The sequence below is a fragment of the Sminthopsis crassicaudata genome, chromosome 3, assembly GCF_048593235.1.
Source record: "Sminthopsis crassicaudata isolate SCR6 chromosome 3, ASM4859323v1, whole genome shotgun sequence".
Classification (NCBI taxonomy): domain Eukaryota; kingdom Metazoa; phylum Chordata; class Mammalia; order Dasyuromorphia; family Dasyuridae; genus Sminthopsis; species Sminthopsis crassicaudata.
Genome location: NC_133619.1, coordinates 507,946,587 through 507,971,434, shown reverse-complemented (window position 1 = coordinate 507,971,434; position 24,848 = coordinate 507,946,587). Strand labels below are relative to the sequence as shown.

Sequence of the window (24,848 nt, the reverse complement as noted above, 5' to 3'; positions counted from 1 at the left end):
GCAAAATTTTATTTCTTTCCCTCCCCCTAATTTAGAAGGGAAATAATTTGACACAGGTTACACATGTGTAGTCATATAAAACATATTTCCATATAAGCTATTCTATGAAAGAAAATAGGTAAGAAACTCCAAGAAAAATAGAAAAGCTATTTTTGATCTGCATTCAGATTCTTTCTCTGGAGATGGACAGCATCTTTCATTATAAATCCTACAGAACTGTCTTAGATTATTGTATTGCAGAGAATGGTAGAGTTACTCAAAGGAGATTATCATACATCTTGCTCTTCCTGTATACAAGGCAGAACCATGAAAACATAGATAATTTCTAATTTAAAAATTTAGAAATCTTATTTAATATTTTCCCTATTACATTTTGTATCATGTATATTTTTCTATGCTTTTTCTAAGAGTTTCCTGCTCATCTTTTTTATGACACAATTATATCCCATCACAACCATATACAACAACTCCCCCAATTGATGGGCATCCCCTCAATTTCCAATTCTTTGCCATCACTCAAAGAATTGCTATAAATATTATTGTACATATAGATCCTTTTCCTTTGTCTTTTTTTGGGGGGAGAGTTTATCTTTTTGAGATACAGACCTACTAATGGTATTGCTTGGTTAAAGAATATGCATGGTTTTATAGTCCTCTGGGTATAGCTCCAAATTACTCTCCAGAATGTTTTTTTTGTTTTTGTTTTTTTCTTTGTTTTGACAGTCTAATTTCTGAGGACTCTGCCAGCTCTGTATTCTATTTTCCAGGATTGAAGGGGTCTTCCAGCTCTACCAACGGATATTTTTAACTATCTAGGCCCCTTTTCAGTTCTGACAACCTCTATGGAGGTTTGGGTTGTTGTTGTTTTGACTGTAGCTTATGTTAATCATTTAAGTGAGTGACAACTCAGAACAGGTTAAGAAACAAAGCAAATGGGGACAGTAAGTGGTTTTGAAATCAATACAAGAATGATCAAGTGGCCAAAAGGAAGCTGTTATCTGTTTATCAAATAGATGTGAAAAGACACTCCTCAAATCCAGAATTTAATTCGGCAACTTGCTTTATCATTGTAAACTCTCACTTCAATGTAAGCAATGTTTTTTTAAAACGAACATGAAATATATATGTATGTATACACTTGCTGGCATTTTGAAAAAGACAAGTTCTTTACCTTCCTCCATCCTCCATCAGGATAATTCATCTTTGTCTTTTTTTTTTTTTTTTTTTTTTAATGGTGATGAGGTGACTTGTCAGCTCAGCTTGTTCTTAAAAAGCAAGATGGTAATGCAATAATAAATTCAATCAGAATCTGGCTGTCAAGGAGACGTGTGTTTATTTGGACTCCATTAGATGGTATCCATTGTTCAAACCCTTTAAAAAGGGTCCTGAGTAGTATCTAATTCAACAGGAAGAGAGAAGAGAATATATTCCCATAACATTTTCTACAGTTAGAATCACAGAAGATGATATGTGTGTGTGTGTGTGTGTGTGTGTGTGTGTGTGTGTGTGTGTGTGTGTGTATAAAACAAAATCATAGAATGTCAGTGCTGGATAAGGTATGAGCATAAAGGAGGTCAGGACACAGAAGATAGAACATAGAAGCTAAGAGAGGCATTTAAACAGAGAGTGATAAACCAGGGATGAACACAACCTTCAAAATTACTGTTCAATGCTTTCATTTTTACGGAGGAGGAGCCCAAGGGTCCCAACAGTGAGAGTGTCTTGGCAAGGGTGATATCTACTTTTAGCAGAGCCAACATTAAAACCCAATTCTCTAATTCCCAATTCAATGCTATTTTCTCTTAAAATATGTCCCCTCTTACGGTCTACAAGGAAGAAAGAATACACCTTTCCAGATGAAATGATCTACTGAAAGATAGTTTTAAAAATCAGCTGATGATCATTGGCAGATTTATATTGAGTGATTTGCTGGTAAATATAAATAAGCGCTCAGAAAAAAAAAAACATCAGGCACACTTTTAAGTTTAATCTGCATTAATATTTTTCCTCATCATTTACAAAAGTTTAGATAATCAACAAAATGTTATATTTAACTTTAATTTGTAGCATTTGCTGACTTCTGAGACATAAATGATCTAGCTGAAAATGTAACCACCAGCTGGTGTGAGCTGGTTCTAGCACGCTCCTACATTTGGCACAAGCTACATTATCTTGCTGGATCCCCACAACAACTTTATGAGGTGACTAAAAGGCAGGAAAAGTGAATAAAGTGCTGAACCCAGTGTTAGAAGATCTGTTATCAAAAGCAGCCTCAGACACTTATTAGTTGTGTGACCCTAAGAAGTCACAAAAACAAGCAAAAATCCCGCTCTTAGTCTCAGTTTCTTCATCTGCAAAATGGGGATAATAATTATAGGATCTATCTCATATCAGGCTTCTGCAAGGTTCAAATGAGATACTATATATAAAGTATTTTGCAAACCTTAAAATACTATATAAATACAAGACCTAATTATTATTATCAATATCATTAACAAATAATTTATTATTATTATTATTATTAACAACCAATCAATAAACATTTATTAAGCACCTACCAAGTACCAGGCACTTTGCGAAGTGCTAGGGATACAAAATGAGTCAAAAGACAGTTTTTGTCCTCAATGTGTTTAAAATCTAAAGGGAGGAATTCAGTTATATTTCAGTTGTTTCTGAATTTTCATGATCCCATTTTAAGGTTTTCTTGGCAAACATATTGGGTTGATTTGTCATTTTCTTTACTAGCACATCTTGGAGATAAGGAAACTGAGGAAAACGGGATTTAGTGACTTTCCCAGGATCACACAGTCAGTAGGTATCTGAAGCCATATTAAAACTCAGATCTTCTTAATTATAGGCCTGGTATTCTATCCACTGAGCTATCTACTCCTAAGAGAAGAGACAATATGCAAACAAATATATACAAAGCAAGCTAAATGGGAAATAACTAACATTAATAACTGACATTAAGAGGAACTGGGAAAGATTTCTTATAGGTGACATTTTAATTATGACTTGAGGAGACAGTAAGTGGCAAGTTAAGTGACCTGCCCATGTTCACAATGCTACTAAGTGTTGGTGATGAGATTTGAATTTAGAATTCTCTTGATTCCTAGTCCTCTATTTTTCCCATAATACTATGCTATTTCTGTGAAGGGCAGTGAAAAAAAATAGGTGAAATATATATTTTAACTGATCTCCAGTTTTCTTTTATACTTCCTAACACCTGAAAATTATGTTTTTGTGGTTCAAATTTCCTGGAACTTTGACATCTGGAAGAAGAGTAGAAAAGAGATGGGACCAATTTAAATGAATCTGGACATGGGAGTTAAGAGAACTGGTAGAGAAAGCCAAGTTTCAACCCTAATTAGCTGTGCTAACTTAGATCATTTTGCCCTTCCCAATCTCAGTTTCCTAATTTATAAAATTGGGATGGAAAAATAATAATGATGAAACAACAATTGCTAGCAAATTATCTAGCACTTTCAGATTTGCAAAGGGTTTTTCATTTAGCTTATCATTCCTGATTTTAGGGGGGAGGGCTAAAGCAGTTGAAATGGTGAGTATGGGGGGCTTTGTAGCCATAAAGAGCTGCTTAAAGGTAAAAGATTCTTAGAGAAGACTCATTATATCTCTCTTCCTTGCCTGATTAAAACCTGGGATTGGAATAGAGATGAATATAATATTCATGTTTATATATAGCTTCTTATAAATAATTAGAAAGCAACACAGCATCTAGTGAAGTTGTAAAGTGTTATTTATCACCTGTTTCCTGATGATTATGCTCTGGGGTTAGGGTCAGCTGAGGCCATAGGAAAAGATGAAAATGTTTCTGAAGTTTAGTTCTTGTTAATTATGCCAAGATACAATGACAGGTTTACAGCTAGTGTGTGTGTGTGTGTGTGTGTGTGTGTGTGTGTGTGTGTGTGTGTGTGTGTGTGTGTGTGTGTGTGTATAAGTCATATAAAAGCAAAAATGATTGGATTGAGAACAAGAAGTGATTTTTGAGACTATTTCATTCAACTTCCTGATTTAATAGGTAAGAAAAATGAAGTTTACCAAAAGGAAATTGAGTCACACACCCAGAAACCCAGTGGATTCAAACCCAAATTATCTTACTCCCAAATCTGGTTGTCTTTCTAATACTTATTACCTGGGGAGGGGCGATTCTTAACTGGCAAATCAAGAGGAGATGTTCAGTGGGAGAAGTAGATAATTGTCAGTTCTAGAGTGGTAAAATTAATTTATTGAGCAATTTCAATTACATAGAACATAGCTGAGAGCAAATAGGAAGTCTCAAGGGGCTTGTAAACATCTAAAACAGTTGTCATAGTGTCCTGTGCTAATCAAGATGATGCATTTGACTTAAAGGAAAGATCTTTAGGCCCTTACTCAGTACCTAGTTACCCTAAATTTATACATAATTCTAGCAAAATGGGTGATGGAATTTCCCGGCCCACAGTAGCTGACAAGGGAGTAGTTTTGACTGATTGAGGTCAGCAAACTGACAGCAATAACAAGGTACAGCAATTATTCTGACATTAAGGGAGAAGACAGAAAATCTATCAAAAGAAGATATAAGAAGGTTTAAAAAAAAAAAAAAAAGACTTAGCAGCTTGGAGCCAGTCAGTATAGTGGCCACTAGTTCCAAATGTCTCAATATCTCCTGACCTGAGATTTTAAAGCTATAATTCGTATTTGTTGGAAGTGAATTATGAACAACTTTGGAAAATAGAGTAAAAGAGATTCAGTGTTAGATTAAAATCCAGGACATGTCACTTAGTGACCACAAGTCACTTTTTGTGCCTCAGTTTCCTCATTTGTTAACTTAAGGGCTTGGGTTTGATGGTTTTCAAGTCCCATAGTTCTAAATCTATGACTGCAGAATTTCCTAAAGGACAATAACTAAGCCATATTAACCCTGTACACTCCCCAGCTTAGTACTACATATATCCATAGACAGCCAATCATAAAATCACAAGATTTAGAACCAGAAAGTATTATTATAGGTTAACTCTGAAAGAGTTTTTCTTTTCTTTTCTTTTTAATACTGAGCTGAAATTTGCCTTCTTGTATCGTTCAACAACTGTGGTTTCCCACTTACATAATTTTCCCCATGCTGTTTCCAGTGGCAGGAATGTTGTCAAGGCCCAACTGAAGGATTGGGTGAAACCTCAGGAACCATGTTCTAGGAAAGGCATTATTGACAAAATTGAGTATGTCGACAGAGCTGTGACTACAATGTCAGACAACTGAAAACCACACTAGGTGAGGGCTGGCAGAAATAAACGGGGACTTTCAGCTTGCAGAAGGAAAGATGTGTTAGAGGTAAGGGATGTGTGTGTGTGTGTGTGTGTGTGTGTGTGTGTGTGTGTGTATGTGTGTGTGTGTGTGTGTAATAGTTGTATGCGAGTATTTAAAGGGATGAAATGATGAAGAGAAATATGATTTATTTTGATTAGTCCTTGAGGCCAGAACTAGGAGCAAATTATAAAATTTCTAGAGAGGAAAATATCAGCTCAATATAAGTTCAATATATCCTAACAACCAGAGCTGTCCCAGAGTAGAGGGGACTAACTTTGGAAGGCGGTGGGTTCTAGCATGTTGTGATGGCTGTGTGGCATCTTTGTTAGGAATATTGACCAAGGGACTTGGATTGAACTAGATCAAAGCTTCTTAAACTGTGGGATCATGAAAATTTTGGCAACAGTAAAAGGTATTCAACATTCCAAGATTTAATTTTTTTTTTTATCAGCATAAGGTATTTTGTTTAGTTTTCTATTTTCAAAATATATGCGAAGTTTTCAACATTCCCCCTTGCAAAACTGTGTGTTCTAATTTTTCTTCCTCCCTTCTCCCTGCCCCTCCAGATAACAAGTAATCCAATATATGTTAAATATGTACAATTCTATACAAATTTACACAATTATCAGATGCATAAGAAAAGTCAGATCAAAAAGGAAAAAATGAGAAAGAAAACAAAAAGCAAGTAAATAACAAAAAAGATGACAATGCTATATCTTGATCCACATTCAGTCTCCATAATCCTCTCTCTGGATGCAGATGGCTCTCTCCATCACAAATCTATTTTAATTGACCTGAATCAATTCATTGTTGAAAAGAGCCACATTCATCAGAATGGATCACAAGATGTAATTTTTATGTAAAAATAAAGAAGCACATTTATCTCATTAGTATACAAATTTGCCTCCATCTTTAATAAATGGTAAAATTATATGTATACCAAAGAATTGTTTTAAATTAAGTTGTGATTTATTATCTGGAAATATTTGATTTATATACCTTTTTAATATATACATATCATATATACATATGTATACATATATACATATACACACACATATATGTATACCTTTTTAATACATACATGTCAATTCTGATGGACACAGCTCTTTTCAACAATGAGATGATCCAAACCAGTTCCAATTGTTCAGTGATAAAGAGAGCCATCTACATGCAGTGAAAGGCCTGTAGGAACTGAGTGTAGACAACAACATAGCATTTTCACACTTTCTGTTGATGTTTGCTTGCTTTGTTTTTCTTCTCAGTTTTTGTTTTCTTTCTAGATTTGATTTTTCTTGTGCAGCAAGATAACTGTATAAATATGTATATATATATATTGGATTTAACATATATTTTAACCTATTTAACAAGTATTGGACTACCTTCCATCTAGGGGAGGGGGTGGGGAAGAGGGAAAAATTTGGAACAGAAAGTTTTGCAAGGGTCAGTGTTGAAAAATTCCCATACATATGTTTTGTAAATAAAAAGCTTTAATAAAAAATAATAATATACATACATATCTGCGGTCATGTAAAAATTTCTCAGTTGAAAAGAGATCACAAGTGAAAAAAAATTTTATGAAGCCTTGAGCTATCTGATCTAGGAGGACCCTTTTTGCTCTGAGGTTTGGGGACTATTCATTCTCTCCAACTTTACCTAGTAAATCAATACTAGGTCTTTCAAAGCCCAATTCAAATGCCACCTTCTCCAGGAAGCCCTTCCAGCACTTGTCAATAAAAAGATTTACTATTTCTTAGAGAACTTTATTTTTTCCCTTTCTAACGTACTTATTACCTATCACTGAAAATTTTAATTAAGTATATATGTATATTGGACAATAAATTCCATGAGGGCAGGGACCTTGTCTTATCTAAACTCTGCACATTCTCCATCACTGAGAACAAGGCTGTTTGCATATATGTTAATAATGCATGTACACATGCACAAGTGTTTGTGTGTATGTTTATTTTTTTAATCAGACTTGTGATTTCACTAGTACAGAGAAATGATAGTGAGGAAAAAACCTCAACCAATACAGATTAGCACTTTCTGTGAGTCTTAAAAGTTTTCCAGAGTTGATTTGATGGAAGCAGCTCTTTTCAACAGTTAGGTGATTGGGGACAATTCCAATAGTCTTGTGATGGAGAGAACTATCTGTATCCAGAGAGAGGACTATAGGGACTGAATATAGATCACAATATTTTCACCTTTTTATTACTATTGTTTGCTTTTATGTTTCTCATTTTCCCCTTTTTGGTCTGATTTTTTTCTTGTGCAGCATGATAATTGTGGAACTATGTATAGAAGAATTGCACATGTTAACATATATTGGATTACTTGTCATGTAGGAGAGAGAATAGGGGAAAAGAAGGAGACATTTGGAACACAAGGTTTTGCAAAGGTAAATGTTGCATGTATTTTTAAAATAAAAAGTTTGTATCCTTAAAAAAAAGTTAAAATAAATAATAAAAATCATATGTGTGTGTGTGTGTGTGTGTGTGTGTGTGTCTTCCAGAGTTAATAGGTCCCAAAAAGGCCACAGGATCACAAGTTTAGGCTAGAAGGGATTTAAGCAGCCTGCTGTGGATCAAAAACCTTGCATTTTACAGATGGAGAAACTGAGATACAAGGAAGTTAAATGAGTTATTCAGAGTCATCCAACCAGTTGTGGGGGCAAGACTCAAACTTAAGGGTTTTTTGATTCCAAAGCTGGCTCTATCCACTCCAAGTTACACTTAATAAATGTTTGGTTAAGTGAATTGATCATGGTTCTATATTATGATCTTGAACATAATATAGTATGTTCAGTCTAACTTCTCTAGGATTATTCTCCAAATAGTTCATAGAATCATGAGATTTATTTATTTAACTTATTTAATTTAACACTTTTATTTGTAGAGAAGAAAACTGAGGCCAGGACAGTTCACCAAATTTATTTGCCAATAGTAAGTGGAATTTAATCCAGGTTTTAGGACTTCAAATCAGGACCCTGCACTCTCCTACACTGCCTTCATGTTGTACTGGCTCTAGATTCTCTCCAGCTTTCCTTTTACTCCCTTAGCATAGCAAGCGCCATCTTGAATGCCGAAGGAGGATGCTGAGATCCTTCATTCAGATGTTTGAGTGCTGTCAGGAGACAGTTGTACTAGCATGGTCTGACTCTCTCTGGGACCTTCTGGATTTCACCCAGGGGATGGTGAAATGAATGTCATCTCCAAGAGAAAAGACAAATTACTGCACAGAGAATATGGAAACAATACAGGGTGTCATCAGCCAGCAGAGAGAATTGTTATACATGGACACAATGTCAGATAGCTAACCTTCCTGCTTACTATGAGTAAGTCTCTGTGGAGATTGGATTCCAATTCCTGGCTAATGAGACTTCTCCTAACGGTCTCCTGGCTAAGAGGTAGGGGTTGGTCCACTCTCAGCTCAAACTATCACAAAAAAGCTCCCTTAATCTTTCCCCCTTCCACAATGTCTTTTTCTGGAGAACAAATCCCTATTAAATTAAAGAAGCTAAAATGGAAGCTGCTATTTGATTTTCCCTAACTTTATGTTTTAGAGAAAAAAGAACCCAAACAACTAACAAATAAGGAACTTGGTGAAAGGTTTGACTGCTACAACATTTATGAAAATCAAGCTCCGTCCACAATTCCCAGAGCAAGCTTAAAATGGGCTATCTCTTATAAAGACCGATGTTTGCAATATAGTACATTGACGTAATACCTGGCAGCTATATAGCTTTGGAGAGCCTTGCAGACTTTGAGAGCTAGAAGGGACTCCTGGTCTTGAAGTAGACAAAGTTTCAACACAAATTTTTTAAGCTAGAAGAGACCTTAGTGATGAGGTCTTCTATCTGGGATCCATAGACCCTCAAAGGATCTGTGGACAAGTTTCATTAAACTTGGATACAAAAAAGGATGTAATTTTCATTAGCCTCCACCTGAAATAAATTTCTTTCAATTATTTAATTTAATAATAATAATAATTTAAAAATACAATTTTGAGAAGGAGTCCACAGGCTTCATCAGCCTTCCCAGCTACCTTAGAGCTGTTAGAACATAATACTACTACTGTTGCTGCTGCTGCTGCTGTTACTGCTACTGTTACTGCTACTGCTACTGCTACTCCTACTGTTGCTACTGCTACTACTACTATTACTAAAATGTTTTAAAGTTAATAAAACACTTGACGAATATTTAATTTTAATCCTGCAGCAACCTGAAGGGAAGGTACCATTATTATCCTACTTCACAGAGAAGGGAATTGAGGCAGGCAGAATTTCAGTGACTTATCCTTAGTCACACTACCAGAAGGTGTTTGAGGCAGGACTGCAAGTCCAAAGCCTAGCTGTATTAAAGAATGAAGAAACTGGAAGACACCATCAGACATGGCCCATTAAAACACAGATATAGAATGTTAAGGCACCTTAGAGATCATTTAGTCTAACTCCCTAATCTTGTAGGCTGAGAACTAAAGGCCCAGAGAGGATTTTTTCTCCTACTTTCCTTCTCACTCAGCTATTGGTTTTGAGCAGGTTTTTGTTGATGGGGAAAGAAATTCTAAGCAGGTTACAGTTTATCAATGTTCCCCGAGTGCGGGCTGTTTTCCTTCCTCCCTTGATGGGTGTCTTGCTGCCTGTCGGAGCTTTGGCTGCACAGGCAACGGTGCATAATATTGAATGTGGCAAATGTAAACATGCACCATAGATTATATTATTATTTGTTGAGCTCTGACAGCCTGCTCAGTGTTGTACAAGATGTACTGGGAAATTTGGCCTCGGCCCTGGGGGCTTGCAATCGCTTTCAGGCTTGCAGATGAGAGCACTGGTTGGATCAGAACAAATGAGGAACCAGCCAAAACAATGTTCAGACACCACAAAGTGAACAGCAAATGACGAGCAACCAAAAATTTCCCTGGCATGTTTATTATTTATAGCTCCAATTTAGTAAAAGGGCATACAATCCTGGAAGCCTTTGGGTAAAATTATACTTTTAAGTAACAGCTGGGAGCTTGCTGTCAAGGAGTGGGGTAGGGAAAAAGAAGTCAACTAGCTTCTGTTTGTTGGGGAAGGATACCAGGAAAGAAAGCTATGTTTTGTATTCATTCTGGTCCTGGTTCTCTATTAACTCATTGTGTAACTTCAGTAACTTCTAGGATGTTTGCTCTCAGCACCTGCTCTGTATAGGTTTAACTCAATGAGTTTAACCTAAATGATTTCTGTATTCTCTTGCCATCTCTAACATTTGATATTCTGTAAGTGTAAGGGATCCATCACCTCTACCATTCTTTTTCAGGAGCACTCACTGGTTAATGACATTCTACCAAACAAAGATGAAGAACTTAAGGGAAATTTGGTAAGACTTAAGTGTATTGACAGTGTGATACAAGTAGGGGAAAGAGAAAATTTACATAATGACCATGGCACTGAGTCAAAATAGTCTATTCAGTGACTAATCTTGACCCTGAAACACGTATTGCCTTTTAGGACAAAAGTAATAGGCTTCAGGGGAAGAATGATTCATGGTGAGCATGTTAGTTTGTTTTGATTTACAAGGAGGGTCTTTTGGGAGTGGGTGAGTAGAGGTCATTGAGAAGTAACAGTAATGTAAAAAATGAATAAAGCATTATTTTAAAATATGTGACTTCTGATATTTATTTATATGTATTAGTATATATATATATATATATATATATATATATATATATATATTGTATCCACATTTCCTATAAGAGTATAAACTCCTTGGAAGCAGGGACCATTTTACTTTAAAAATTTTTGGATTTCTTCAGCTAATGGCAGAACCTCATATATAATAAAATTTCTTTTTTTATTCTTTTTTTTTTTGCTAAGTTGACGTAATTGCTTTAACTATTTATTAAATATCTGTTTCAGCATAATACTTTGTGCTGACTGATGAGGAAAAAAATAGAGTGGACCTGTGATTTCTTCTGTATATGGAATTTCAGGATGAAAAAACTCCCTTTTCTGAATCACTTCATCATTTGGTTTGAAATTTATAATCTTAGAAAGATGCTTACAACTTAGAGAATTTCAGTGTCTTGCTAAGGATCACATAACCAGTATGTATCAGGGGCAAGACTCAAAGCCAGGTCTTCTCAGTTCCAAAGCCAGCTGTCTATCCATTATACCTCATGTTGCTTCTTATACAATAAAAAAATATAAAAGGAAAAAGATGAATGAGGTACTTTGTCTTCAAGGAACAATGGAGATAACACATATATACAGATAAATATAATACACAATAGAACAGAAATGTATTAAATTATAAGTAAAGACCAGGATTTAAACATATTTGTTATCTTGTAATTTTCTTAGATAACACTGGATTATATCTCTGTCCAATTTGTACTTTCATTTTGTATGATTCCACTTGTTCAAGTCATAACCCTTCTATTAACCTAAAAGCACCTGACAACAGGGATTATATTGTTTTCCCTCACAAATCTTGTGCATTGAACACAGGGACTTTGTGCACAATAGATACTTGAAAATTGATTGCTGAATTTTAACAAAGAGCATCACTCTATATGATGCTGTTCTTCTAAAACTATCCTATCTTTTTGTACTCATCAGCCATTATCCACCTTTACTTCCATCTTTTATACCCATCTCTTAAAAGTTAGGTTGATTGATCAGTTCAGTGTAATATGTCCATCTATATCTTCAGGCAATTTTCCTTTTCTTCCTCATTAGAGCTATGCATATTTGTCAGAAATTCTGTACCAATTTCCCAAGAATTTTGTGGTTTTTATGTAATGTTCAATCACATCCAATTTTCTGTGACCTCTTCTGGGAATTTCTTGAAAAAAAAAAATACTGGAGTAGTTTGCCATTATGTTCTCCAGCTCATTTTCTAGATAAGGAAACTAAAGAAGGATCATATAGCTAGTTAAGTATCTGAGCCCATATTTGAACTCTGGAAGATGAGTTTTCCTGATTTAAGGCCCAACACTATCCACTGAACTCTAAGAACAATAATAATGATGATAATTTTTCTTATCATAATAGCTTACATCCATCTGTCATTTCAGGAGCTAGCCTGACCACTGGGTAGCTGCAGAAGGAAAGAGGGACTGATTGGAAGTGACATAAAGAAAGAGACTGGGAACAGAGAACCAGACTGTAACCAGACCATGGTGAGCTGGGATCTTTCCAGGTGCAGTTCTTGATCTGCTCCTCTATCTTGCTGTGGCATCCTTGGTTGGAGAAGTTGTCTGTGGGGTGACTGCCCTGATGGCACTGCCCAGGCTCGGCCCTGGGAGGCAAACAGCCCAGAGCTCAAAATGATCAAATGAAATTAATGTAGGATAAACTGAGTGTCTAAGGGCATTGCTGGGAGCCTGATTCTTTTTTCCTTAAGATACTTTTGGCCCTTTTGGAGGTCACAGTCAGTGAGATCAAAACATTCTCCTTTGTGAAGGCACATTTTCCCCTATGATAACATATTTGATTTTTTTGGAAAAGGTCAAAAGGTATTTGGAGGCCAGTGTGGTAAATAATTGAGTGATTGTTCAGTCAATATCATTTTGAGTGAAAAACAATTTGTGAGTATCAAATATTAATTTATCCTGAGGTTCTTAAACTGGAGTCCATGAACTACAAAAAAAAATTTTTTTAAGTATATTTCAATAGAATTGACTTCCTTTGTAATCTTATCTATTTCAGTTTATTTAAAAGCATTTAAAAGAATTGTTCTAAGATGAGATTCATAGGCTTCATCAGACTGCCAAAGGGGGTCCATAAAGTAAAAAAAAAAAAAAAAAAAAAAAAAGGTTAAGAATTGTTCATTTGGAATGATTTTCTTGCATAGCTCGTAATTGGGGGCAGAGAGTCCTTTAAGGTGTCACCCCCTAATTTGCATGTCTAATTTCTGGTATGTTTATCTGAACATTTCATGACTTCATCATCACACCTCATCCTTTATAGTCAGGAGGACTAGATAGTTATTCTTAATAATAACCATGGGAATCTACTGAACAGATGGTCCACAGCAAATGATACTCAATAAGGCACTCCACGCTTACATTGCTAGATGTGTTTTTACTATCAAATGGCTTTGACTCGAAGTAGAAACCCTGTTGAAGGCTTCTTGTCAGATCAGTGAACAGAACAGGGCAAAAATAAATAGCTCCTGATGGTGCTCAAAATAGTCTGAAAGCATATCACATTTTGAGAAAGATAAGACTATTAAATTAACTACACACCTAGAAAAGTTGCCTCTATTCTGAAAGGGAAGGCCATAATTATACTACTGATGAGATTTCCCCTAAGGGCTAACCAGGCAGCTTCTAAGCCTATCAACTGTCTAGAGAATTACAGCCTTGGAAGGGATTTTATGTTAGAACACAGATAACAAGACTTCAGAGTGAGAACCTTGGAAAAGAGGATCTTAGAACACTAAAAGTCAGAGCAAGAACATCAAGGCCAGTGGATTTATTTTATAGAGGAAGAAATAAGATAGCTGGTGCAGTGGATCGAGGGCTGAGCCTGTAGTCAGGAGGACATGACTTCAAATCTGGCCTCAGACAAGTGTCTGGCTTTGTGACTTTGGTCAAGTCACTTCACCCTGTTTGCCTCAGTTTCCCCATCTGTAAAATGAACCAGAAAAGGAAATGGAAAACCATCCAGTACTTTTGTCAAGAGAACCTCAAATTGGAAACAAAACAAATGACTGAACAACAAAACAACAGCAACAACAAGAACAGGCCTCTTTGCTCTTGATTTCCTCATCTGTTTCATGGGGACACGCAGTTCTGGGTTCTTTTTACTTCATAATTGTCTGTCTGTCTCTCCAAGCTGCCAGAGCAGAGCCAAACTGTTACTTGGCCCGTTAAGCATCAATTAAGAAACCAAGCAGCCCAGGACATGATGAGAAGAGTTCAAGCAGCTAGATATTCTAGCAGTCACTTTGACAAATTATTCTGTGTAGCTCCAGCAGAGAGAACTAGGTCTGGTGGGCACGAGTTACAGGGAAGTATATTTTAGCTCAATGTAAGGAAGAACTTTTAACACTCAGAGCTGTCTAATAGTGAAATGGGATGCTTGGGATGAGGATGAGATGCCTATCAATGGAGGTGTTTGAGAAAAAGCTGAAAGACTTTTGTAAGAAATGATTCCTAAGGGACCACTGTAAGAGAGCTGGGGGTGAGAGAGAGAGAGGAGAAGGGCAGTGGAAAGGAGAGAAGGTTAGACAAATGATCCTCAAAGTTCCTTCCAAAAATAAAAACTCCTGATCTTCCTGCTAGGTAGAAACACAATCCTTGGTTGTTGAGAACTGAAGCACTCCTTTTTAAATTGGAGACAGAAATAATAGTTGACTGTTAATAACTGGAGGATCTCTCTCTCTATTCTACATGAAGGATCCTATAGCTTTGGCCATTATTATTATTCTAATTCTCTCCCCAGGGTCTCCCTGATTGGCCCTGTGAGGACTGAGGTAAAATAATATAGTTATATGAGCCCAGGACTTGTAATCAGGAGTCCTGGATTCACATCCCAGCTCTGAAATTCACCAAACACCATCATGGTCAAGTAACTCTTTCTAAAAGCCTCAGTTTTTCCCATCTGCAAAATGGAATCCTGGCGTTCCCTGCCTCAGGGTCACATAAGGGAAATGCTTTGACAGGTACCACAGACATGGTCCACTTACCCTCCATCAAAGGGATTCTCTCCAGGGACTATGTGTGTGCTGTCCTTTCCCACGAGGAACTTGATGCGATCGTAGAAGGAGCGCAGATTCTGAGAGGATACGGGGGCCTGCGTCTCCTGGATGATGTCCACAGGGTCGGGAGACCCCAAGCACAGAGCATTGACGTGACACAGGGGTTGTAAGCAGCAATCAGGGTCCATGCAGTCCACCAAGCCATCTGTGGAAAGACCAGAGGGTATTATTTATTGTGGGTGTGTTCCCTCTCTTTCACTCTAAGCCTGACTATTCAGGAATCATCCTAGCAGACAGGCAGGCAATCCTAAGTGCCAGGCACTGTGCCAACCACTGAGGATACCAAGAAAGGCCAAAGGCAGCTCATGCTCTGAAAGAACCCGCAATCTAATAGGGGAGTCGTTACGAACAGAGGATCGAGATCCTGAGAGCTCCTTGAGATGCTGCCTGGTCAAATCTCATTTTAGAAAGGAAAAACTGAGGATTTTTGAGCAAAAGTAACTTGGCCTGAAATACATGATTGTAAATATTGTATGTAACTAACTATACATCTAACTGAATCTATAATTATAAGACCACTAGGTGGTGCCATAGAGTACAGAGTACTGGACCTGGAGTTAGGAAATCTCCTTGAGTTCAAATCTGATCTCAGACACTTATAGCTGTAAGATCCTGGGCAAGTCAATCCTAGTGCCTCAGTTTCCTCATCTGTAAAATGAGCTGGAGAGGGACATGACAAAAACGCTCCAGTATCTTTCCTAAGAGATTGGGCCACAAAGATATGACTGCAATGACTACCAAAACAACAAATAATACTACAAAAGTTTCTTCACCTGGGAATTCCCTTTGCCAGCTAGGAAAATGATGATCCTGTAGTATTTGATCTGATCAGGATACAGAATATTTTTTCCAGTTTTGCCCCAATTTGAGGGGGCATTGACGATCCTGGCATGTATCTAGAGGCAGATAACTAAGAGAATAAAGGGTTCCAAGATCATATCTCACTAGGAGGAATGACTGAAAGGAAGTGGGGCTGTCTAAGCAGACTTGGGAAGGATCTTGCTCTATTTAAACAGCAAACAATCAATGATGAATCAATTTATCATCTGAAAGATTTTCATGAAAAGAGAACTGATTTAAACTGATTGTCCTCTTGGGATCTCATCAGAAGGACTAAGATCAATGCTTAGAATTTATGGGGGAGGCAAATTTTGGCTCAAGAGAGGGAAAACTTTCTGAACAATAAAATGGAATTGACTATTTATGGTGATTTATATTTATAGTGATTTTCCCCATAATTCTAAGTATTAGGGGGAGAATTGAAGATTACTTGCTGGTGATGTTAAAGAATTAATGATTTCTGTAGGAGTTGGATTAGCTAATCTTTAAGATGGCTCAGAAATCTAAAATTTTCATAATTTTATAATATATGTTAATAATAACAACTAGATTTTGTATGTAGAATTTGTATTTTTTAAAGTTTGCAAAATGCCTTACAAATATTGCCTAATTTGATCCTCATAATAATCCTGAGAGGTGGTGCTATTATTACCACTGCCTCACTACCCCGCCTCTTTTAACAGAAGAAAAAACAGAGGCATACAGGGTTAAGTGCCCAGGGTCACACCACAAGTCAGTGTCTGGAGCTGGATTTTAACTGAGTCTTCTTAAATTCAGCCCTATCCACTGGACCTAAATGTGCTTGTGAATTATTAGAATATTATTAGAATTGTTAGAATAATGACTAGTTAGTTACTAGAATAAAAATAAATACTAAAATAATTATTAGATATGTAATCTTTTTTTAAAGGAGCTTGGATATGAAATAACATTAAGAACTAAATATATTTCTTTCTCAAGATTGTTATCTGTGACTGCTTGACTTAATCTAGCTTTCTAAAGCCTGAGAAAAGTTATTAGGAACTTCTGCTCAGGATCTGAAACCTCTGTTGGTTATTCTCATCCTGGAGCAGCTACTTTGGAAATTCTGCAGGATAGTTGATACTTTTCAGTCCCTTTAAATATCAAAATTTTTTACTTAGCAAGTATCCCAATGACTCTAGCTAGGATTCTGTTTATGTGCCTTACCAGAAACTCTTTGTGAGTTTCCTAAAAAAATTGTTCGCAAAGTCTCAATATGACATGGCTCTCTTTCTGTGTCTTTTAATCAGAAATTTTCTTTGACAATCATTCCTTTCTCACCCCTTGTTTTCTTATTCACTTGTCTAGAACACTTGTCTTCTGCTTCTCTATTCTCTACTGATCCATCAAGATTTAGCTTCTCATGAAGTCTTCCTAGATCCCTTTAACAGGAAGTGATCTTCCCATATTCTGTATGATCTCTTTCCCTCAAGTCCCACCTTTCATATTCTGCCTTGTATGCTAATTCACTGTACATTCATCATATTCCCCCCAGCTCCCACCTTCATAAACATGAGGTTGATGAGGGCCAGGCCCTTATCTATTTTATTCATCTTTGTATTCTTCTCCAGAGTCCATAAAATGGCTTTGATGTAGGAGGAATTTAGTACATGTCTATTAAATGAATGAACAAGTAGCTTATTTTCTTAGCTGTTTTTCACAAAGCAGGTAGGGATTATTCATATACACACACTGTTCAATGAAGCTTCAGCTATAGGAACATGGTATACATCCACCACTCTGCTCTCTAAATTATTTTCATGCTATAGCTCAGCCAAGATTATAGCTTCAGCTGAGATGAAATCACCCATGTGCTATGCACGTTCCAGAGGCTGACCACAACCTGCTTCCTCCTCCTGGCTCTGTCTATGCAGAAGCCCTCAGTGGGACTGAGGCACAGAGGCCAGGAGACAAGAAGGTACTTGGCATTTCTGTAAAATTGGCATCTGTGCATTTTAGCATGAGGTATCCACTCCCTTTCCCTCCAGAGCACAGTTCAGTAAATGTATGAGGTTATATGCAGCAAATAGACAAGACAGTTTGGAGATGCAGCATGCCTTCCTGAGTTAAATAGGGATCTGGACGTTCTAATTTATGGTTTCTGCTCTCAGGGAACCATCCTTCTTCTACATATGATCCTTGTGCATATCACTTAACCCCTCTGGGAATCATTTTTTAAAAAATAGTGCTGCTGTTCACAGACTGTTACAGCTGGAAGGAACTGGAAACACAGGATGTTAGAACACCAAACAGTATCAGAGCTGGAACAGATACCCCTGGATCCTTAGATAGAAAAGGACCTTGAACATCACTTACTTCAAAGACTCCCAGATGCTCCCACCAGCTTATCTTCCCCAAACTGTCACCCTCCTCTACAGCTACAGCTAAAAGACTCCAGGGAAGATCACTTGTCCAAGGTCACCCAGGAAATTAGTGGGAAAGGAAGAGCTTTTCTACCTTTGTAATAGTACTTCAAATAGTTTGGAAAATGCTTTCTCCACTTTGTGAGGAAAGTAGTCTAAGAGCCCCATTTTACAGTTGAGAATACTGAGGCTTACAAAGGTTATGGAGGCAGCCATTGAAATAGCTGGGATTTAAACAGATATCTGAAATCCCTTGCAGTGGGGAAGAGTAGGAAAAGCTTGATGAAGGAGGCAGCAAGGGCATGGAAATGGATGGACAGGATTTCAATAGATGGACATAAGGAGGAAGACATTCCAAGTACAGGGAATTGTACCCTTCATCTCATCACATGACCACATTAAATGTTAGAGACAAGTGATTTCAAACTTGTTTCTTTCCCATCCCATATCTGTTCCTTCAAATAGGCAGCCTGATGCTTGGTCTTGCCCCAAAGACTGATCTTAAAAGGGGAGTGGGAAGGGATTGTTTCTGAAGCCCCTTTCAACTCTATTTATACTCTGTTTTCTATTTTTTTTTTTTTATATTCGCAAGTCCTTTCCAACTCTAACACACGCAGGATTATAGAATTAAAGAACTGAGGTGGGAAGGGATTTCACAGTCCAGCTAATCAAACACCTTTCTACAAATGAACAAACTTAAGGTCTGTAGACATTGAGTGCCAAGCCCAAGGTCATACACATGGAGACAGAAGAAGGGTATATTCATCAGTCTTGTCATTGCACTCCCATTATTCTTTCTACTAATGTCCTAATATTTAACTTTCTACAGTCCCTTTAGCTCTTACATTTCTAAGATTAAATCATTGGTGGTTAGAATGTCCAGTTCTTTGTTGACTGACTGGTAAACCACAGAAATTGATACATACCTTTGCAAATCATCCCCTAAAAGTCTCCAAAACTCATTTGTTGGCTTATGAGGGACCAATTATCATCCCCCAAGGTGAAAGGAATTTTTCCAACATTCACTGTCCGGACCATTTGGAGCCCTTGGCAGTGGGAGGAATCACAATTTTCAGAAAGGCCCACAGAACTGGTTTCCTGAGACTGATTCTGAGGTAACCAAGAGCAGTCCAAGAGCTAATAAAATTTCAAATTAGCCGTGACTTTTCACGGCCTTTCAATTGTGCCAGCTGATTTAATGGTCAGCTTCTAAGTCTGCTGCAATTGAATGATGGCCCCTTGCCGCAGAATCATGGAGGGGGCCAGAAAACCTGTCTTGCCTGCATCAATACTCAGATGCAAATTGCTTTTAGCTCCAGCTATAATTATGTGTTTAAGTAATGTCTGACAGGTGCTGGTTGAAAGAAAGCATGCTGGACATGAGGGCTAGGGGAGAAGATGGGATCATATTTAAGCAAGGTGGTATCTTCCCAATCTTGGGACACAAGGTAGTTGCCAGGACCCAGTTTAATTTTGTAAGGAAGCATCATCAGGATCAAAGAATTTTAAACTGGAAGGAAGTTTGGCAACAATCTATTCCAACTCTTTCAATTTATAGAAAAGGAAACTGAGACCCAAGGAGGCAGGCTTCCGAGAAATGACACAAGACCAGAGGATAGGATATGAAGCACCACCCCACACCAACTCCTAGAATAAATTTAAAATACAAGAATGTATCTTTGAATGCAGCTAGTGCCAGGATTTATTTTACCGGACTATGCATAATTGTTATCGATGCTTTATCTGTTTCTGATTTTTATTTGTTCAGTTGGGGAGAAGTAGAGTGAGAAAGATATAATACCTGCCTATAAAAAGAAATGATTAACTTTTAAAAGGGGCATATCATTATAAATCATGGTTATTTTTGTCTCTCTTGCCCAAGTTACAACAGCACAACAGGCGTTTGAATGCAGACCATGTAAGCACATATCTGGTACCTCTTTTATTACATTAGACTGCTTCACATTTATTAATCCAAGAGCCTCCCCATTGTTAAAGCAAACTAATCCCAGAATCTGGTCCCCTATGCAGACCCTTTTTCATTTGCAAAGTTCTACAAACCACACAGGTTTCTCCACGATGTATATATATATATATATATATATATATATACATATATATATATATATATATATATATATATATACACACACACACACACACACACACACACACACACACACACACACACACACATATATGTTGGCAGCAGATATGTATTGGGTACTATATATGGTAGTGGGCTGGATTCTAGAAAAAGAAGGGGGTTCAAAACCACCAACCTTATCCTGGCTTTTGTTATTGTCTGACAGGATTATTGCAGTAGAGCCCTTACTTGATATCTCTGCCTCTAAGCCTCCTCCCTCCCAATCTATCCCGTGTCTCTCATGTATTTTAATGTAAACATCTTATCACATCACTCTTCAGCTCAGAAATCTTCAGTGGATCTTTCTTATCTATCAGGAAAAAAAAAATCCCAGCTTTCTGCCTTACATCCAAGACCCTTCAGAATGTGGTATCCCCTTGTCTTTCCAAACTAATCTCATTTCACTCATCTTTGTGTATTTTATTTTCCAAACAAAGCTCTATTTTTCCTGAGCTTTTTTCCAAGTCTCAGTCTGGAAAGTCCTCCTCTACCTTCTCACTCCCCATCCCCTACTGCTGAAACTCTACGCATCCTTCAAGACTAAGCCCAAAGGCCAACTTTTCCAGGAAGCTTTTCTTTTGCCTCCACTGTAGAAAATGATCTTTCCTTTCTCTGATTTAGCATAGTACATTTTTAAAAAATCCCTAACTTGACTTTGTTTTATTTTGTCTTGCAGTTTTATAAGCCACAGGCAGGCAACCAATATTTATTAAGTGCTTACTATGTGAGAGAACTTGTTCATTTAATAAATATTTATTGAATGCATAATGGATCATCAAGGTAGTATCAGAAAAAGCACTGAGCTTGGAGTCAAGAAGGCCTGAGTTTAAATCTAGCCATAGACATTTACTTGTTGTGTGACACTAGCCAATTATTTAATTGCTATCTGCCTCAGTTTCTTCATCTGTAAATTGGAAAAAAATAATAGCATCTAACTCACAGGTGGCCATAATAGTTAAATAAGATAAAATATGTGAAAGCTTTGAAATCATTAAAGTGCTATATTTGTTGTTGTCAACAGTTATTTTGAGTCATGTCTAATTCTTTGGGGTTTTCTCGGCAAAGGTAATGGAGTAGTTTGCCATTTCCTTTTCCTGTTCATTTTACAATTGAGGAAACTGAGGCAAACAGGCTTAAGTGACTTGTCCAGGGTCATACAGCAGTAAGTGTCTGAGGCTGGATTTGATTCTGATTTCAGGACTGGAGCTCTGTACTGTACCACCTAGTTGACCCCAAATGCTATTGGAACGCTAACTATCAAGTACTGAGTCCAGTAGGAAGAGAGATAACCACAGACAACTATAACGAACAATACTTAATGATGAGTTCTCTAGAGTGTGGCAAAACAAAGTATTGCTTGTGGTCTGTGGGAGGAGGTATCTAATAAAAGGCAGCATCAAGGAAAGTTTCACGGACAAGGCGACAGTTGGAGTGTTGTTAGTTTACAAATATTAACTAATACAATGAAAATCTTAAGTATAAAGAAAAATGTAACATCATGGGCAAGAGGAATAAGAATAAGAAAGACTGATAGTACTCAATTTGGAGTCAATTGCAAGCTTTTTGAAGCAGGGATTATCTTTTGCCTATTTTTGTGTAAAGGGCTAGAACTGAGCAAATGCACTTGGATAATGGAGCATGTGAGACTAATTGCCAATTGGACAATTCTCTATTAACATGTTTGAAAGATGACCCTCCCCAACTATTCTGTGCTGGCTCTATTGGTGGGTATGGACAAAGAAGGGGAAGTGACATGTGTGGGTGGAGTAGGAGGAGGAAATTGAGGCATTCTCCTGGCATTGGAGAGAGAGGAAGGAGGTGTGGAGATTGCTAGATCTAATCCCCTGACCTCAACTGCAAAGACCAAGAATAAAGACTTTTCCTTATCCTGACTCTGGCTGATTCTAAGAGATCCAGGGTTCCAACACTTTTGTATCTCTGAAACTTAGCACAGTGGCTGATATACAATAAATGTTAATTTATTGATTAAATGATTGAGTCAGAGGTTCTGGGTTCAAATCATAGCTCTGTCCTTTACAAATGCTGGACCACCCTGGCAAGTCACTTTGTCACTGATGGCTTCAATTTCCTTATCTATAAAATGAGAGTGACTAAATAACCTCCATTGTTGTTGTTTGTTTGTCCTTGGTTCTGGAAGGAGACCATGATGTCAGGGAGATGATACCATGACATGCAGGTGAATTGGATATAAGTGAGGGAGGCTATACAAGGTCACCTGCCTCACTTTCCCCTCCAGTCATCTGGGTCCAGTAACCAAATATAGATCAGGAGGATTCTATTAACACTATGATCCCAAGATCCTAAGCCTTCATGGAGGAGGTAACATTTGAGCTTGGCTTTAAAGAAAATGATTCTTCCCTCAACTCCAAATAGCTTTGTCACTTTTTGGGGGAAAAAAGAACTTCTTAATTTATACTTTCCTTGCCTCTGAGTGTCTCTCCACCTTATTTAAAGACCTTCTCAATTTTCTCTTCCTATGTAGGGAAGACAGAAGAGATTGGAGGATAATGGGAACTCAGGTCCTCCTGACTTCAAGACTGGTGCTCTATCCACTGTGCTCCACCTAGCTGCCCCTGGATTGCTTCTTTTAAAAATAAAATTTGTATCCTCAGCTTCCAGCAAAATTCCTGGTACTTAAGAAAGGTAACATGAATCATTTAATAAGGCTTGTTGATTGATTTTAAAGTGGGAGGTCAGTATCTTGGTGTGTGTATGTGTGTAAGAATATGTATGTGTGAGTTGTATTTCTGGCTCTCATTTCTTTATATAATCTAATCATAGCATTGTATTCATTCATCATTCACAGAATCACAGACATTATTTAGTTCAATCATGCCATTTTACAGAGAAGAAAAACAAGACCCATTAAGTAGAAGGCACTTGCCCATGGTCATACAAGTATTAAGAGGCAAAATTTCAAACTCAAATTCAAAGCTCTTTATAATACTTTATGCATACTGATGCTTATTATACTCAAGGTCATCTGTTAGATACTTCAATGAATATGAGAAAGTGTTTTCCCTAAGGGAATTTACACTCCAGGAGGGATTATATGTTTTGAATCAAAATTGGCTCCATCATCCATCCTATGACCTTGGGCAAATAATTTAATCTTTCTGAATCCTAGCTTCCCCATCTATAAAATTAGACAATGCTACACCACCTGCCCCACAGGGCTGATAATCCAGATAAATCCTGTTTATATGGCACTTAAAGAGCTGACAAAAAACTTTCAGATATATGATACAGGGCAGACTGAGTAATCTGTGCATTGTTCCAGATTTTCTTCTTCCTGCCCACATTTAAGACATTTTCACTGCTTATTAGTATCTTTGCTTTGGACAGTAACCACATGTGCAAAATAACACACATGGAAATAGTTTGGGCCTGTTGAGAGTGACATACAGGAACTCTGGGGGACAATGGTGAGCTTGAGACAAACCCAGATGTGGTCACCTATACTGTCTGTCACTTCTGACCACTGAAACCCTTTGAGGCCAGAGTTGGGTGCCATGAAAACTTCCCTAAATCCTTTTCAGCTAAAAATAAATATTCTTCTAATATTTTTTCTAGACCTTGCCTTTGTCCTCAGCACATTCCACTTCTAAGCATATAATAAAGGGGATGAAGTTATTTGGACTGAGGGAGAGAAGCCTCAGCCAGGGTATAACAGCTGCCTTCCACCATCTGAAAAGTTGTCATGAGAAAAAGGGATTTAACTAATTTGGGCTGGCCCCAGAGTGGAGGACGACAGGATGGAGAAAGGGGAAAGGATGAAGGGGGGTATTGAAGAGAAGATTTTGGCTCAGAAAGAAGGATAAACACCCAAGTACTCATGAGATAGTAATCTCTCCATCACTGGAGGTTTGGGAAATAAGATTTGATGACATCTTCTTAGGGATATTGTAGAGGTGACAAGCTACCATTTTGTCTAAAAGACTGGTCCTTTGGAATAATGATATCATTTGTATTTCTATGTATGTTGGATTCCCACTATTAGATCTTTGAAAGAGACTTTTATGAGACCCAAGGTTGTCTTGGAGGAGAGTCCTTAAGATACCATTCCATTGTGATGAAACAGAGATTCCAGTAATATCATTGATGTGACATCTGGGATGGTCACTTCCAGGGAACAGCAAATCAACAGGTACTGCTTTAGATAGCATAGGTACTGAATTATGTGCTAGGACTTACAAATACAAGCCAAGAAGAGACGTGGTTGGCCCATCCCTATTTACATGATTGTCCACTTCCTAATCCTCTGACTTAAAAATTGATAATTAAACTCAATTTGGGATGAGTTCTCTATAATCAATCTGAAGGATTATCTGATGATCAGAGAGTATAATTCTTTCTATTTCTTATACTACCCTCCACTCACCAGCCTTCCTTAAAAGAAAGGCT

At 37.3% G+C, this 24,848-nt stretch overlaps 1 protein-coding gene across 12 annotated transcripts in view; it reads right to left on the bottom strand.

Annotated features, from left to right (window-relative positions):
- TENM4 (teneurin transmembrane protein 4) overlaps nt 1-24,848 on the bottom strand; it is a 1,584,659-nt gene that overhangs the window by 115,716 nt on the left and 1,444,095 nt on the right. For all 12 annotated transcript variants that reach the window (XM_074303958.1, XM_074303961.1, XM_074303962.1 and 9 more), the window contains one exon: nt 14,982-15,198. In XM_074303958.1, coding sequence (XP_074160059.1) covers nt 14,982-15,198 — 217 coding nt within the window. The remainder of the gene's footprint in view (nt 1-14,981; nt 15,199-24,848) is intronic.